The sequence below is a fragment of the Hyla sarda genome, chromosome 7, assembly GCF_029499605.1.
Source record: "Hyla sarda isolate aHylSar1 chromosome 7, aHylSar1.hap1, whole genome shotgun sequence".
Lineage (NCBI taxonomy): Eukaryota > Metazoa > Chordata > Amphibia > Anura > Hylidae > Hyla > Hyla sarda.
The window spans coordinates 202,457,048-202,471,112 of NC_079195.1; the positions used below are offsets into that span (position 1 = coordinate 202,457,048).

The 14,065-nt window shown below is 45.4% G+C and overlaps 2 protein-coding genes across 2 annotated transcripts in view; one reads left to right on the plus strand and one right to left on the minus strand.

The window, feature by feature from the left end:
• Nucleotides 1-3,381: 3,381 nt before the first annotated feature.
• PRPF38A (pre-mRNA processing factor 38A) overlaps nt 3,382-14,065 on the minus strand; it is an 11,595-nt gene continuing 911 nt past the window's right edge. Inside the window, exons 2-10 of the mRNA XM_056532234.1 lie at nt 13,008-13,167; nt 12,173-12,294; nt 10,555-10,640; nt 7,525-7,635; nt 6,901-7,010; nt 6,664-6,690; nt 6,309-6,409; nt 5,190-5,238; nt 3,382-3,554 (exon numbers count right to left, since the gene is read on the minus strand). Coding sequence (XP_056388209.1) covers nt 3,512-3,554; nt 5,190-5,238; nt 6,309-6,409; nt 6,664-6,690; nt 6,901-7,010; nt 7,525-7,635; nt 10,555-10,640; nt 12,173-12,294; nt 13,008-13,167 — 809 coding nt within the window. The 3' untranslated portion in view covers nt 3,382-3,511. The remainder of the gene's footprint in view (nt 3,555-5,189; nt 5,239-6,308; nt 6,410-6,663; nt 6,691-6,900; nt 7,011-7,524; nt 7,636-10,554; nt 10,641-12,172; nt 12,295-13,007; nt 13,168-14,065) is intronic.
• ORC1 (origin recognition complex subunit 1) overlaps nt 6,717-14,065 on the plus strand; it is an 80,751-nt gene continuing 73,402 nt past the window's right edge. The window contains exon 1 of the mRNA XM_056532232.1: nt 6,717-6,743. The gene's annotated coding sequence lies outside the window, so the exon portion shown is untranslated. The remainder of the gene's footprint in view (nt 6,744-14,065) is intronic.

Below are 14,065 nucleotides of genomic sequence, written 5' to 3' on the forward strand. Positions count from 1 at the left end.
AGTTCGCTCATCTCTAGTACAGAGTTATGTCTCACCGAAGAGTCTCTTCTAGCTTCACTGAATTGTGCAGCTCTGGTCTCCACATCCTAGTGCTGGTCACGTGAGCGCATGCGCTCACGTGACCAGCACTAGGACGTGGAGACCAGCTCCGATGAATATGCAAATACAGTCAACGGGGCCCGCCTCCAGCGCACAATTCAGTGAAGATAAAAGAGGATATTCGGTGGGACACAACAAGTGAACCCTTGTTGGACTTCTGTTCACCCACACTATAACCCAATGTATCAGATTTAGTGTGGGTGAACAGGCTGACAGTTCTCCTTTAAAAAGGGGTACTCCGGTGAAAAACTAGTTTATTTTAAATGAACTGGGGCCAGAAAGTTAAACAGATTTGTTAGTTACTATTAAAAAATCTTTATCCTTCCAGTACTTATTAGTAGCTGTATGCTACAGAGGAAATTCTTTGCTTTTTGAATTTCTTTTTTGTCTTGTCCACAGTGCTCTCTGCTGACACCTCTGTCAGTGTCAGGAACTGTCCAGAGTAGCATAGGTTTGCCATGAGGATTTTCTCCTGCTCTGGACAGTTCCTGATACGGACAGAGGTGTCAGCAGAGAGCACTGTGGACAAGACAAAAAAGAAATTCAAAAAGCAAAGAATTTCCTCTGTAGCATACAGCTGCTAAAAAGTACTGGAAGGGTAAAGATTTTTTTTTCCATAGAAGTAATTTACAAATCTGTTTAACTTTCTGGCACCAGTTGATAAAAAATAAATAAATGTTTTCCACCGGAGTACCCCTTTAACTCCTCCAGTCTTTACAAGTAAATCTGCAGAATAATGGAAGTGCCGGTACTTCTGATAGGATACCTGTGCTTCTCAGTCACTCAACGCCTTCTTCTTGCTTTACCTTCAAACTACAAGGGGTAAAAATGGAAAAGTGACAGGACAGTAGAATCAGACTACACAATGGGTTTGTTTTTAGTCTGTAGCCTTGGAAAAAAAAACTAAAGCTACGTAAGAGCTGCCGACAGGTTTCCCCTTATAGACTCTCAACCTTCCTCTACAAGCCACAACTAACCTCTCTAAGGCTGGGTTCACACCACGTTTTGTTAAATACGGCTCCCATATACGGCTGGGAGGAGGGGGGCGGGGTTTAATCGCGGCGCCCGCACTCAGCCGTATTCGGGAACCGTATTTAATGTATGTTTATGAGCCGACTGGAGTGAACCGCAGCCTCTGGTCGGCTGCTTTTTTCGGCCGTATGCGGTTTCCCGACTGCAGGCAAAAACGTGGTCGATTACGTTTTTGCCTGCGGCCGAAAAAGCAGCCGACCGGAGGCTGCGGTTCACTCCAGTCGGCTCAGACATACATTAAATACGGTTCCCGAATACGGCTGCGTGCGGGCGCCGCAATTAAGCCCCCCCCCCCCCCCCCAGCCATATACGGGAGCCGTATTTAACAAAACGTGGTGTGAACCCAGCCTAACCATGAATTTCTCAGCCTATCCTGTGGCTAGACTAACAACATTAGATCAGCAGGGGGTCAGATGCCCAGCACCCCTGACAATGAGCTGCTTGAAGGGGCTGTTCTTAAATGTTTACCAGGTTCGCCATACTAGTAGTGGAGGTGAAAGGTAGTGCAGCATATTCTCATTCAATAGTATAGTGCTGCGGGTACAATGCTGGTAAAAACAGAAGAGAAACCTCCTTAAACAGATGAACTTCAAAGTGCCAGCAGTCTGGCCCTTGCCGATCTAATATTCATGGCCTATCCTCAGGATAATCCATACAGTTTATAAGGCTGGATAAGGTCTTTATAGATGTACTTCGCCCCTAGACATCTTATCCCCTATCCAAAGGATAGGGGATAAGATATCTGATCGTGGGGCTCCCGCCGCTGGTAACCCCCGCGATCTCGGGTGCGGCACCCGACATCCTTTGCTCACTGCTGCACCCGACATTCGTTTATAGCGTCGGATGAATGTGTCGGAGGCTCGTGACGTCACAGCCACACCCCCTCAATGCAAGTCTATGGGAGGGGCCACCACGCCCCCTCCCATAGACTTGCATTGAGGGGGCATGGCCGTGACGTCATGAGCCTCCGGCACGGTTCACCCGGCACTTTCGTTTTTTGCTCCTTGCCTTTATAAAAATCATAACTCTTTCAATTTTGCACCAAAAATCCATATGATGGCTTATTTTTTGCGCCACCAGTTCTACTTTGTAATGACGTCAGTCATTTTGCCCAAAAATCTACGGTGAAACGGAAAAAAAAAATATCATTGTGCGACAAAATTGAAAAAAAAAAAAAAAACGCCGTTTTGTAACTTTTGGGTGCTTCCGTTTCTACGTAGTAAATTTTTTGGTAAAAATTACACCTTATCTTTATTCTGTAGGTCCATACGATTAAAATGATACCCTACTTATATAGGTTTGATTTTGTCGCACTTCTGGAAAAAATCATAACTACATGCACGAAAATTAATACGTTTAAAATTGTCATCTTCTGACCCCTATAACTTTTTTATTTTTCCGTGTATGGGGCGGTATGAGGGCTTATTTTTTGCGCCATGATCTGAAGTTTTTATATCGGTACCGTTTTTGCATTGATAGGACTTATTGATCATTTTTTCATGATCTAAAAAGTGACCAAAAATGCACTATTTTGGACTTTAGAATTTTTTTGCACGTACGCCATTGACCATGCGGTTTAATTAACAATATATATTATTATAATTCAGACATTTCCGCACGCGGCGATACCATATATGTTTATTTTTATTTACACAGTTATTTTTTTATGGGAAAAGGGGGGTGATTCAAACTTTTAATAGGGGAGGGGTTAAACGATCTTTATTCACTTTTTTTTTTGCAGTGTTATAGCTCCCATAGGGACCTATAACACTGCATACACTGATCTTTTACATTGATCACTGGTTTCTCATAGGAAACATGTGATCGATGATTCTGCCGCTTGACTGCTCATGACTGGATCTCAGGCACTGAGCAGTCATTCGGCGATCGGACAGCGAGGAGGCAGGTAGGGACCCTCCGGCTGTCCTGTAAGCTGTTGGGGATGCCGCGATTTCACCGCGGCTATCCCGAACAGCTCCCTGAGCTAACCGGCACTTTTTACTTTCACTTTTAGCCGCGTGGCTCAGCTTTGAGCGCGCGGCTAAAGGGTTAATAGCGCACGGCACCGCGGTCAGTGCCGTGCGCTATTAGCGGCGGGTCCCGGCGTCACATGATGCGGGGTCACCATGGGACCCCGCGTTATATCACGGGAGCGGGACCAAGGACGTACTCATACATCCTTGGTCCTTAAGAGGTTAACTCTTCTCACCTTATGCACTGATGACAACTGTGGAAACTGAACAACAATGAAAACGAAATTTTACTTTATTAAAAAGTCTAAACAAAACAAGTGACTGAACAGATGACAAGGTTTTACATGCTGCCATGATGAAATATTATATACAAAATGTCCTGGAAAATCGCCTCCAATATTCGCCTGTCACTCGTTCCCACGTCTGCTCTTTTTGTGACTCTTCTTTGACCTATGAAATACAATACATGTATATGATGGTTACCAGAACAACCCTGTGCTGCTACCGAGAGGTTTCTCCAGTCACAAGATTATGATCACCATGGACAATGGTTTATTAAAGCGTCCACAAGGAAATCCTTAGAACAAACCTGCACTAAATTATGTACATTTTGTTGTGGATTTGCCACTACAGATTTCCTTAGGAGAACCATGGGCAATTCACATCACAATGCAATGAGGTTGTTTGAAGATTCTGATGTAACTTATAGTCAAGGTAGTTAAAGTACAAAAATCCACACGGAAAACACTGACAGAAAATTTACACCACGTGTCACCTTTCATACCAATTGCATGAGGTTTGTTAGCATCTTATCAGGCATCCTGTTGGCATTTACTCTTATGTCACATGTTCATTTATTTCTCTAGTAGAAGACCTGTGATTAAAGGGGTACTCTCATGGAACACTTTTTTTTTTTAATCAACTGGTGCCAGAAAGTTAAAGGGGTACTCCGCCCCTAGACATCTTATCCCCTATCCAAAAGGATAGGAGATAAGATGTCAGATCGCCGGGGTCCCGCTGCTGTGGACCCCGGGGATCGCTGCTGCAGCACCCCGCTATCATTACTGCGCAGAGCGAGATCGCTCTGCACATAATGACGCGCAATACAGGGGCCGGAGCATCGTGACGTCACGGCTCCGCCCCTCGTGACGTCACGGCCCGCCCCCGCCAATACAATTCATTGGTAGGGGGTGTGGCGGTCGTCACGCCCCCTGCCATAGACTTGCATTAAGGGGACGGGCCGTGATGTCATGAGGGGCGGAGCCATGATGTCACGCTGCTCCGGCCCCTGTATCGCCCGTCATTACGCACAGAACGAACTCGCTCTGTGCAGTAATGATAGCGGGGTGCCGCAGCGGCGATCCCTGGGGTCCCCAGCAGCGGGGACCTTTGGCTAGGGGATAAGATGCCAGGGGAGGAGTACCCCTTTAAACAGATTTGTAAATTACTTCTATTAAAAAATCTTAATCCTTCCAGTACTTTTTAGGGGCTATATACTACAGAAGAAATGCTTTTCTTTTTGGATTTCTCTGTTGTCACGACCACAGTGCTCTCTGCTGTCCATTTTAGGAACTGTCCAGAGCAGCACATGTTTGCTTTGGGGATTTTCTACTGCTCTGGACAGTTCCAAAAATGGACAGCAGAGGTCAACAGAGAGCACTGTGGTCGTGACATAAGAGAAATCCAAAAAGAAAAGCATTTCCTCTGCACTATATATAGCCCCTAAAAAGTACTGGAAGCATTAAGATTTTTTAATAGAAGTAATTTACAAGTCTATTTAACTTTCTGGCACCAGTTGATTTAAAAAAAATATATAAAAAATTCCGCAGGAGTACCCCTTTAATACTGTAACTTGAGGTGGTGCTGAATATGAATTATATGTTTACACCTCCCCTCTGACCCTCCAGTTTTTAGTTAAGAAAAGAAAAAACATCTGCACATGTCTGTGAGCCGAGACTTCCCAACAACTGGTAGAACAGAGAGGCCTACGACATGTTACATGCAGTGAGCTGAAAGCCACAATGGGCATGTAAGATGCAGAAAGAATCTGCTGGTTTTAGGATATATTAAATGTAGTCCATTTACCTCTCTGGAGATTTTGAGTGGCTTCTGTGTCTGTGACTTCGATGATGCCCTGTTAATATGACAAAAAAAACAGGTATGAATAAGTTATTTTCGCATACGCGCACATAAATGTCTGCAAAGCCAAAACCCCACCACATAAAATAGTCATGTTAAAAGGGGTACTCTGCCGAAAACAGGTTATCCCCTATCTGCGATCTCCGGGCAGACAGCAGCCGTGTCCAGAACATGGAAGCTTGGAGTTTCGGAGTTTGTGACATCATGCGACACCCCCTCCATTCATGTCTATGGGAGGAGGCGTGACGGCTACGTAGTAGCCGTCACGCCTCCTCCCATAGACATAAATGGAGGGGGCGTGGCTGCTGTAATCACCAGTCATCTGGCACAAAGCCGAGTAATTGACTAGTTTTTCGGCGGAGTACCCCTTTAATTATTGGGGGTCGGGACAGAATATTGAATGACTCTCCACAGCTACTAGTGGCGGCGACAGGATACATGTTCAAACTCCCAGCAACTCCGTAACCCACAGCTTAAATGATCGCCTACCTCGTTGCCAAAAGTTTCATGCAAGTCTATGGGACTTCCAGAAATTCCATAGACGGCTCTCTTCAGATGCGGGCTACGAAGTTGCCGGTACTTTAAATGTGTTGTCTGCTGTCACCACTAAATTCTAGTTTAGAATTAAAGGGGTTATCCAGGAAAAAAAAAACTTTTTTATATATCCACTGGCTCCAGAAAGTTAAACAGATTTGAAAATTTCTTCTATTATTTTTTTTAAAATCCTTTCAGTACTTATGAGCTGCTGAAGTTGAGTTGTTCTTTTCTGTCTAAGTTCTCTCTGATGACACCTGTCTCGGGAACCGCCCAGTTTAGAAGCAAATCCCCATAGCAAACCTACTCTGTGCAGTTCCCGAGACAAGCAGAGATGTCAGCAGAGAGCACTGTTGTCAGACAGAAAAGAACAACTCCACTTCAGCAGCTGATAATTATTGGAAGGATTAAGATTTCTTTTCATGGAAAATTTTACAAATCTGTTAAACTTTCTGGAGCCTTTTTATATAAAAAAATAAAGTTTTTTCCTGGAATAACCCTTTAATAGTTCTTCCATTTTAAGAAACAAACCTGGAGATTTAGATTTTGATCGATGGCGTCTTTCTCTGGATCTGCTGCGGTGTCTCCTTGGACTCTTGCTGCGGTGTCTTTCTCTGCGGGGTGGTGAAGGACTGTGGGTATAGAGTAGGGTATATGATATAGTAAACTACTGTTCTTACTAAATACAATATAAAATGTCATATTTAAATGAAAAAAAATGTAAACCGGAACATTTTGAACAAAACATTAGCACTCAAAGGACATTCTCATATGGACAAGTCACTTCCCTATTCACATGCCAACATATCGGATTATTTCCCCATGAATTCATATTCATTTTACAAGCTCACAACAGGAGGAGGATAATACAAGTTAAGAATCTCACCTTCTTCTCTTAGGGGAACGGCTTCTCCTGAAATGTAAAATAAAGAAATACAAATCTGTGAGAAACAAAGATATTCCCAGGTAAGAATAACTATACAAACAGCTTCTGAGAGGCTGGAAAATACAACTTTATTAAAAATGTCCCTGGCTGAGTGGTCCCAAGTGGTGGACTTCCCTTTATGGCATCCATACTGATAAGATATAGACCATATATAACTTATTATACACTTCGGATTACCTTCTTGGAGAACGACTGCGGCTCCTCCTGTAGCGAGGCGAGGGAGATCTGCGCGGTCTGTCTAAGTCTCTGTAGCTTCGTCTGTGATGGTCTGGAGTAGGATCTCTGCCCTACAGCCAAAAGTGGATAAAATCTATTACTACCGAAAATTTGTATGTCATAACTAAACAACCCCTCTTTGCAAGCGTCTTTATTTTCCCCTTTAATCATCTTTTCCTCTAGTTAAAGGAGTACTCCAACACTCCAGAAACAAGAATAAATCTAGCAGTGGGTCCGACTGCTGGGACTCCCTTCTGGAGATCACAGGGGTCCCAGCGGTCGGACCCCACTGCATGGAGAGGTGTGTGGGCAACATACTCAGACAATAAATAAGGAGGTACAATGTGTAAGTGTTTGAGTACCCTTTTAAAAGGGGTTCTCAGCTTTGGACAACCCATCTTTGCATACCCTGACAAATTTAGGAAAAAGTAACCCCCAGCCATTTCTGTAAACTACGGGAACAAAAGTGCATGGAACCCACCCCTTCCACCTTTCTCAACAATTTACTCCCCAATAAATGGGTTTCATTATAAGAAACTGAAGGAAAACAGATGGTTGTAATTCACAACACATGATCTGACAAACCTTATCCTCATCATCCTCCTCTTCCTCACTAGACTCCACATCATCCATGTCTTCTTCCAAAGCGCTCACTCGAGGATCCAGCTGCTCTGTTTCCTCAAGCACATAGCGTTTCTAAAAAGATAGAGAGTGGCATGGTTATGTATGGTCTGTACAATGCATATTAGAAATGGAGGCAACCAAAGTAAAACATGATCAATAATAATCCAAGAAATTTAGATTTCTTAAATGAATGTGGAAAACTTTCCTGCTTAGGTCTCCAAGTAAAAAGATAGACAGGGGGAAGTATCAGCAATTATTCATGGTTTTTAAGACCTCTGCAGCTCTACATCTGTCCATGGGTAGTGTCCGGTATTGCAGCTCAGCTTTGTAGTAGTAAATAAGGCTAAGCTGCAGTACTACACAGAACCTGTGTACAAGTGTGGCACTGTTCATTATACTTTATGAAGCTTCATTACCATTTTTCACAAATCTCGGACTACCTATTTAACTCTTTGAAGAACAATGGACATAAATGTACTTCCTGGTGTCCTGGTACTTAAAGGGTTACTCGTCTTATCCCCTATCCAAGATGTCCCGTTGTGGCGGGTCCAGCCACTGGGACCCCCGTGATCTCTGTGCAGCACCCAGCATTCTAAACAGTTTAAAACACTGGATTCCCACAGCGGGAGACGCAACGTCAAACCGCGCCCCTCCAGTTATATCTATGGGAGGGGCGTTACAGCCGTCTGATCACGGGACCCCCAGCGATCAGACATCTTTTACCCCTTTAACACACCAAAACACCAGCATTTACATCCTGAGCAGCATAGAGTTTGAGCGATTGTTACTAGGGATCGACAGATTATCGGCACGGCCGATATTATCGGGCGATATTCACGTTTTTTTCCCGTTATTGGTATCTGCTTTTAACCGGCCGATAACGTGCAAAACAAGGCGTGCGCACAAATCGCAGGACTTCAGTCTCGGCCCTGAACTTCAGGCCCGGACTGAAGTCCCGGGAATCGTGCGCACGCCTTGTTTTGCCGTGCGGAGCAATTGCCTGACAGCTCCCTCACCTTTCTCACGCTGCTTCATTCTTGTACTGTGAGTGAGAACCGCGGGGACGACATCCACGCCAGGCCGGCGTGATGACATCACATCATCGCGCCGGCGCCCGGAGATCACGTCCCTGCTGCTCTCACTCACAATACAAGAACATAGCAGCGTGTGAGAAAGGTGAGCACTGCTTGGGCGCTGGATGGATGGATGGGCAAATTATAAGTGAGGGGGGCAAATTATAAGTGAGGGGGGCAAATTATAAGTGAGGGGCACATATCAGGGGGGTATTATATGTGAGGAACACAGGACAGGGGGGGTTATATGTGGGGGCACATGACAGCCCTCCATGTCATGTGCCCATATAATGCCCCCCTGACTTATAATACCCTCTGTCCTGTACCCTAACATATAATGCCCCCTGAGGGGGCAGGACATGGGGCATTATATGTGAGGGGCACTGGACAGGGGGCAATATATGTGAGGGGCACAGGACAGGGGGTATTATAAGTCAGGGGGACATTATATGGTCACATGACAGGGATGGGCTTTCATGTGCCCCCACATATAATCCCCCGTCATGTGCCCCTCATACATAATATCCCCTGTCCTGTGACCCCCACATATAATGACCCCTGTTCTGCACCCTCAGGGGGCATTATATGTGAGGTGCACAAGACATGGGGCACTATATATGAGGGGCATTATAAGGCAGGGGGAGAGAAGCAAGTGGCGGCGGCGGTCTCTGGCACCGCAAAAGCCGCTACAGTTCATTGATTTAAAGAGCCTGCTTTAAATCAATGATCTGCAGCGGCTTCAGGGGGTGGGGGGAGAGAAATAGCCGATAATTTATACCGGAATATCGGTATAAATTATCGGCTATCGGCCTTAACCTCCACAGATTATCGGTATCGGCCCTAAAAAAAAAAAAAAATCGATATCGGTCGATCCCTAATTGCTGCTATCAGCAACCATGCACTAACAATTAATGACGACAGCAATCCCGTCATTATCTGTCATTAACCCTTTAATATGAACAGCGATCACGGCACTTAAGAGCCACAATCAATGCTGCCATCACCGATCGGCAGCCCTGCAACATGTATGCGGGGAGTCCGATAGGTTAAAATACTCAACGAACATCTGTTCACCTGCTCCGTGTGGGTCCTGGGTCCGATCTGCTCATAGAGCCTGCTGAGCTAGGCTATTAAAATATAATGTTTGCGACTGGTGCAAGTGTGTGTAAAAAAAATAAAATGCCGGAATTGTTTTTTGGTCACATCACGTGTGAAAAGTGATCAAAAAGTGGTACCAATAAATATTACAGATCACTGTGCAAAAGATGTTGCAAAATACTGTTTTTCTTCTAAAATTCTCCCACATAACACTTTTTTTTGGTTGCGCCATTCAATTTATGGTAAAATGAAAGGTGTCATTAGAAAACACAATTTGTCACGCAAATAACAAGCCTCATATGGGTCTGTGGATAGAAAGAAAACTGTTTTGGCTCTAAAAGGGTGAAGAAAGAGAGTGGACAAAAATGGAAAAACAAGTGTCCTCAAAGCAAAAATGGGCCGTGTCCTTAAGGGGTTAAATGAGAATGGCTCAACCTGTATTCTGGTATTTGCAAGGTTGCCATTTGAGAAAATTGCGCAATAAATGCGCAACACATGAACACCTGACGGGGGGACCTCATTCAAATCAATGGGATCCATTGGGACCTGGTTCGATCCACTGTGAAAAGGGTCATTTCATCTTCCTTTTTCGGTTAGCCAATTTAGCCCTATATGGGACGAGACGCAGTAAACAAGCCCAGCACAGCCTAAATTTTCGGTTTCAGCCCATAATTTCTCTTTCGGTGCATCCCTAATAATAAGGTAGGGTGATGAGTGAATGTCTCTTACTGAACAGATATACCCTGATCTGCAGTAATTATACACCATTATGATTTTCTTTTTAATCAGTTAGTAAGTCGTCCTAGTACATAAGACCTACCTGTAGACGAGGTAATATGACATCACAGACTCGTTCACTGTGGAGCAGCTCATCGATGAATTCATCTACATGCATCAGCTCGAATTCTATGAGAAAAATTAGGCATTTACTTTATAAACATATGTCTACCTAACCTTCTGAGAACTGTATTTTGTAGCACAACGATCAATCCCCCATCCACAAGATAAGGACCCCCACCAATTACAGGAAAGAGGTCTTGTGCCCCCCCCCCGGTTGAAGACAGCAATGGTCGGACAAGTGTGCTTACATTAGGGATCGACCGATATCGTTTTTTAGGGCTGATACCGATAATCGGTGGAGGTTAGGGCCAATAGCCAATAACTTATACCGATATTCCGGTATAAGTTATCGGCTATTTATCCCCCCTCGACACCGCTGCAGGTCATTGATTTAAAGCGGGCGCTTTAAATCAATGCACTGCAGTGGCTTTTGCGGTGCCATAGACCGCCGCCGCCACCCCCCCGCTTCTCTCCACTACCTGTCAGGGTGGTCCGGGCCATCCATCCTTCCTTCCTGTAGTGTCCGGCGGCATTCCGGGTGGAGGGTGAACAGGTCCGGGCTGTCCTTCTCCAGCGGTCATCTTCTCCACTCCAGGCAGGCTCCGGCCTAGTATGCTGCATAGACGCCCGTGCGCAGCGACACACCTGACTTCACGGCGTAGTGGCGTCTATGCAGCGTACTAGGCCGGAGCCTGCCCGGAGTGGAGAAGAGGACCCCCGGAGAAGGACAGCCCGTACCGGTGCACCCTCCACCCGGAATGGCGCCGGACACTACAGGAAGGATGGCCCGGACCACCCCCATTACGAGTAAGTTTATTTATTTTTTATTGACTCGGAGGGTGGGGGAGGGGCCCGACTGGTATAGCGGTATGGGCAAAAATCCATACCGGTATACCGCCCAGCACTACGGTGGGGGGTGCGACGCAGTGGGTGCGGTCGCGGTGTGGCGGGTCGAGGGGGGCGGTCGCGGTGCGGTGGTGCATTATCGGCAAGGTAATTGCCGATACCGATAATGCCCAAAATTGTGATTATCGGCCGATAATATCGGCCATACCGATAATATCGGCCATACCGATAATCGTTCGATCCCTAGCTTACATCAATGTTTTCCAACCAGGGTGCCTCCAGCTGTTGCAAAACTACAACTCCCAGCATGCATGGACAGCCATTGGCTGTCTGGGCATGCTGGGAGTTGTAGTTTTGCAACAGCTGGAGGCACCCTGGTTGGAAAACACTGGCTTACATCAATGCTACTCAATTCTATGGGCCTGACAAGGATAGTTTAGTGCTATATTCTGCAATCTTGAATCCCACACAAAGATGTATATGTTGCGGAAATGCCCTAGACTACATTGGGTCCAAATTGCCTGCTGTGAGTACGCTGTGGTATATGTTGGCATACATTTTAGACAGGTTGCCAATGCATACCAGCCATAAGTGATGTGAAAGGGCACTTATATTGCCATCAATGCATCATATTACATCACCTCTGGCTGTCTAGGCATTCTGGGAGTTGTAGTTTTGCAACAGCTGGAGGCACCCTGGTTGGGAAACAGTGTATGACATACTGAAAAAGAGACATAACTGCAGGATAATACCTCCATTGCGGTTTTGAGTCTTGATTTTGCGGTAATCGTTGTACAGTGGTTCCAGATATTTGTAGCAGTCACTGGCGGTACCAGTCAGACGCATGTACAGAGCGCCCAATGCACGCACATACCTGCAAGGAAAGATTCATTCAGTGAATAGCTCAGTGCAAAATATGTCCAAGTTTTTTTTTTTAGTTTTGCCATAGATTAGAGTACAACTGGTCTAGAATTAAAGGGGTACTCCGGGAACTAAACCCATAGCCCATCCTTTCCCTCTCACCAACCTATGTATTTGTCTAGACTCCAATAAATATTCATTAGCTATATAGAGAAGTTTCCCTCTTTCAGCTGTCACTTACATACAGGGAGTGAGAGGAAGAAGTCATAATCTGATCATGCTTGTTTTTGTGCAAACCCCTCACTGAAACCTAGCCCCCCACCCTCCTGGAAGACAACCACTATGTGATTACTGTCCGCCCTGGCTTCACAGCCACACCTCCCCCTCCTTTCCCTGTGTGAGGATCTTGCCAGCAGAGAAACAGCTCAGTGATTTAATCACTGACTGCTGCCATTTAGAGAATAGCATGATTTATTGCTTTTGGGGGGAGGATAGTTTGAAAGAAAAGACCTGTAGAGTGTGTACTACTGACTGTTTACAACAACACAGCATGCAGACAGATAATAAAAGCAATTTTCTGGCAGCCGTTACACAGAGCCGCACTGACTGCTGGGAGTTGTAGTCTGGAATGCAAGCAAGGAAAGTATTTAGGAAACAGGGGCCACAAGAGCTGGCAAAAATCACAGGAGAACCACAACTATCTGAGCTCTCCCCTCTTTTACTCACTTGAAGTCTTCATTCTTGATGAACTCCACAATGATGTCCTTCTCCGGCTGGATCTGCAACATTTTCAAGGCCAGACACAGGAAGGGCGTAGGCTTTATGTTCCCTCCAAAAACTCCTCCGATAAATTTTAGCTCCATGGCCTTGTCCACCACCAGCTCAGCTTAAAAATAAAGACACGTTTGTAAATTTAAATGGGCACTCATTAAAACTAATTTTTGGTATTGCACTCCTTATGATAAAAAAATCAAAAATAAAAATCTTTGCCACTAGGTGTCTCCCTCCTTGTCCAGAGCACATTTTTCCCCATCTTTTGCACAGACTTTGGACTCCTGCTGGCCTGGCAAAAGTCCAAAATCAGGAAGTGCTGAGGGGTGTGTGTGCAGCCTTTCCCAATCATACCTCATCTCACACTGAACTGCTCTGGGCTGTGTGTAGCAGAGTGACGGAGAAAGTTCTCCCCTGTATGGCTTCAGATGATGTCACGCCTGCTGGGGAACACCGCTTCCCAGTCTGTGACTGACTGAGACTGAGCAGAAAATACAGAGCGATATCAAGGTAAAAAAAATAAAAAATAAAGGCATGGGGTGGTTTATCATGATGGGGCAGTGAATTGAGAGAATTATAAAATGTAACAAGATCATGAGAGGTATTCTTTCAAGAGGGCGAGGTTAGGTGCATTCTGCACCCCTTGGTGACCACAACAAGTAGCTTATTTCTGCTATGCATACCAACAGACCCCCCCCCCCCCCCCCCCCCGTAGCTGTATGAGGTATCAGGGTTTGTTTGGTTTTTTTCCCCTGCGGGTTGAGTTGTTCCTGTCAAGTTGTAGCTGTTGCAAAACTACAACTCCTAGCATGCCCAGACAGCTGTAGGCTGTTCAGGCATGCTGGGCTGGGAGTTGTAGTTTTGCAACAACCTGGTTAGAGAACACACTGAAGCAGGCTGATGATAGATGCCAGCCAGGGAGTGAAGTACCCCTTTATCCTGATAACCTCTTTCGTGAGAGTTACGTAAGAGGTTATCAGGATTAAATGGGTACTCCGGCGCTAAGACATCTT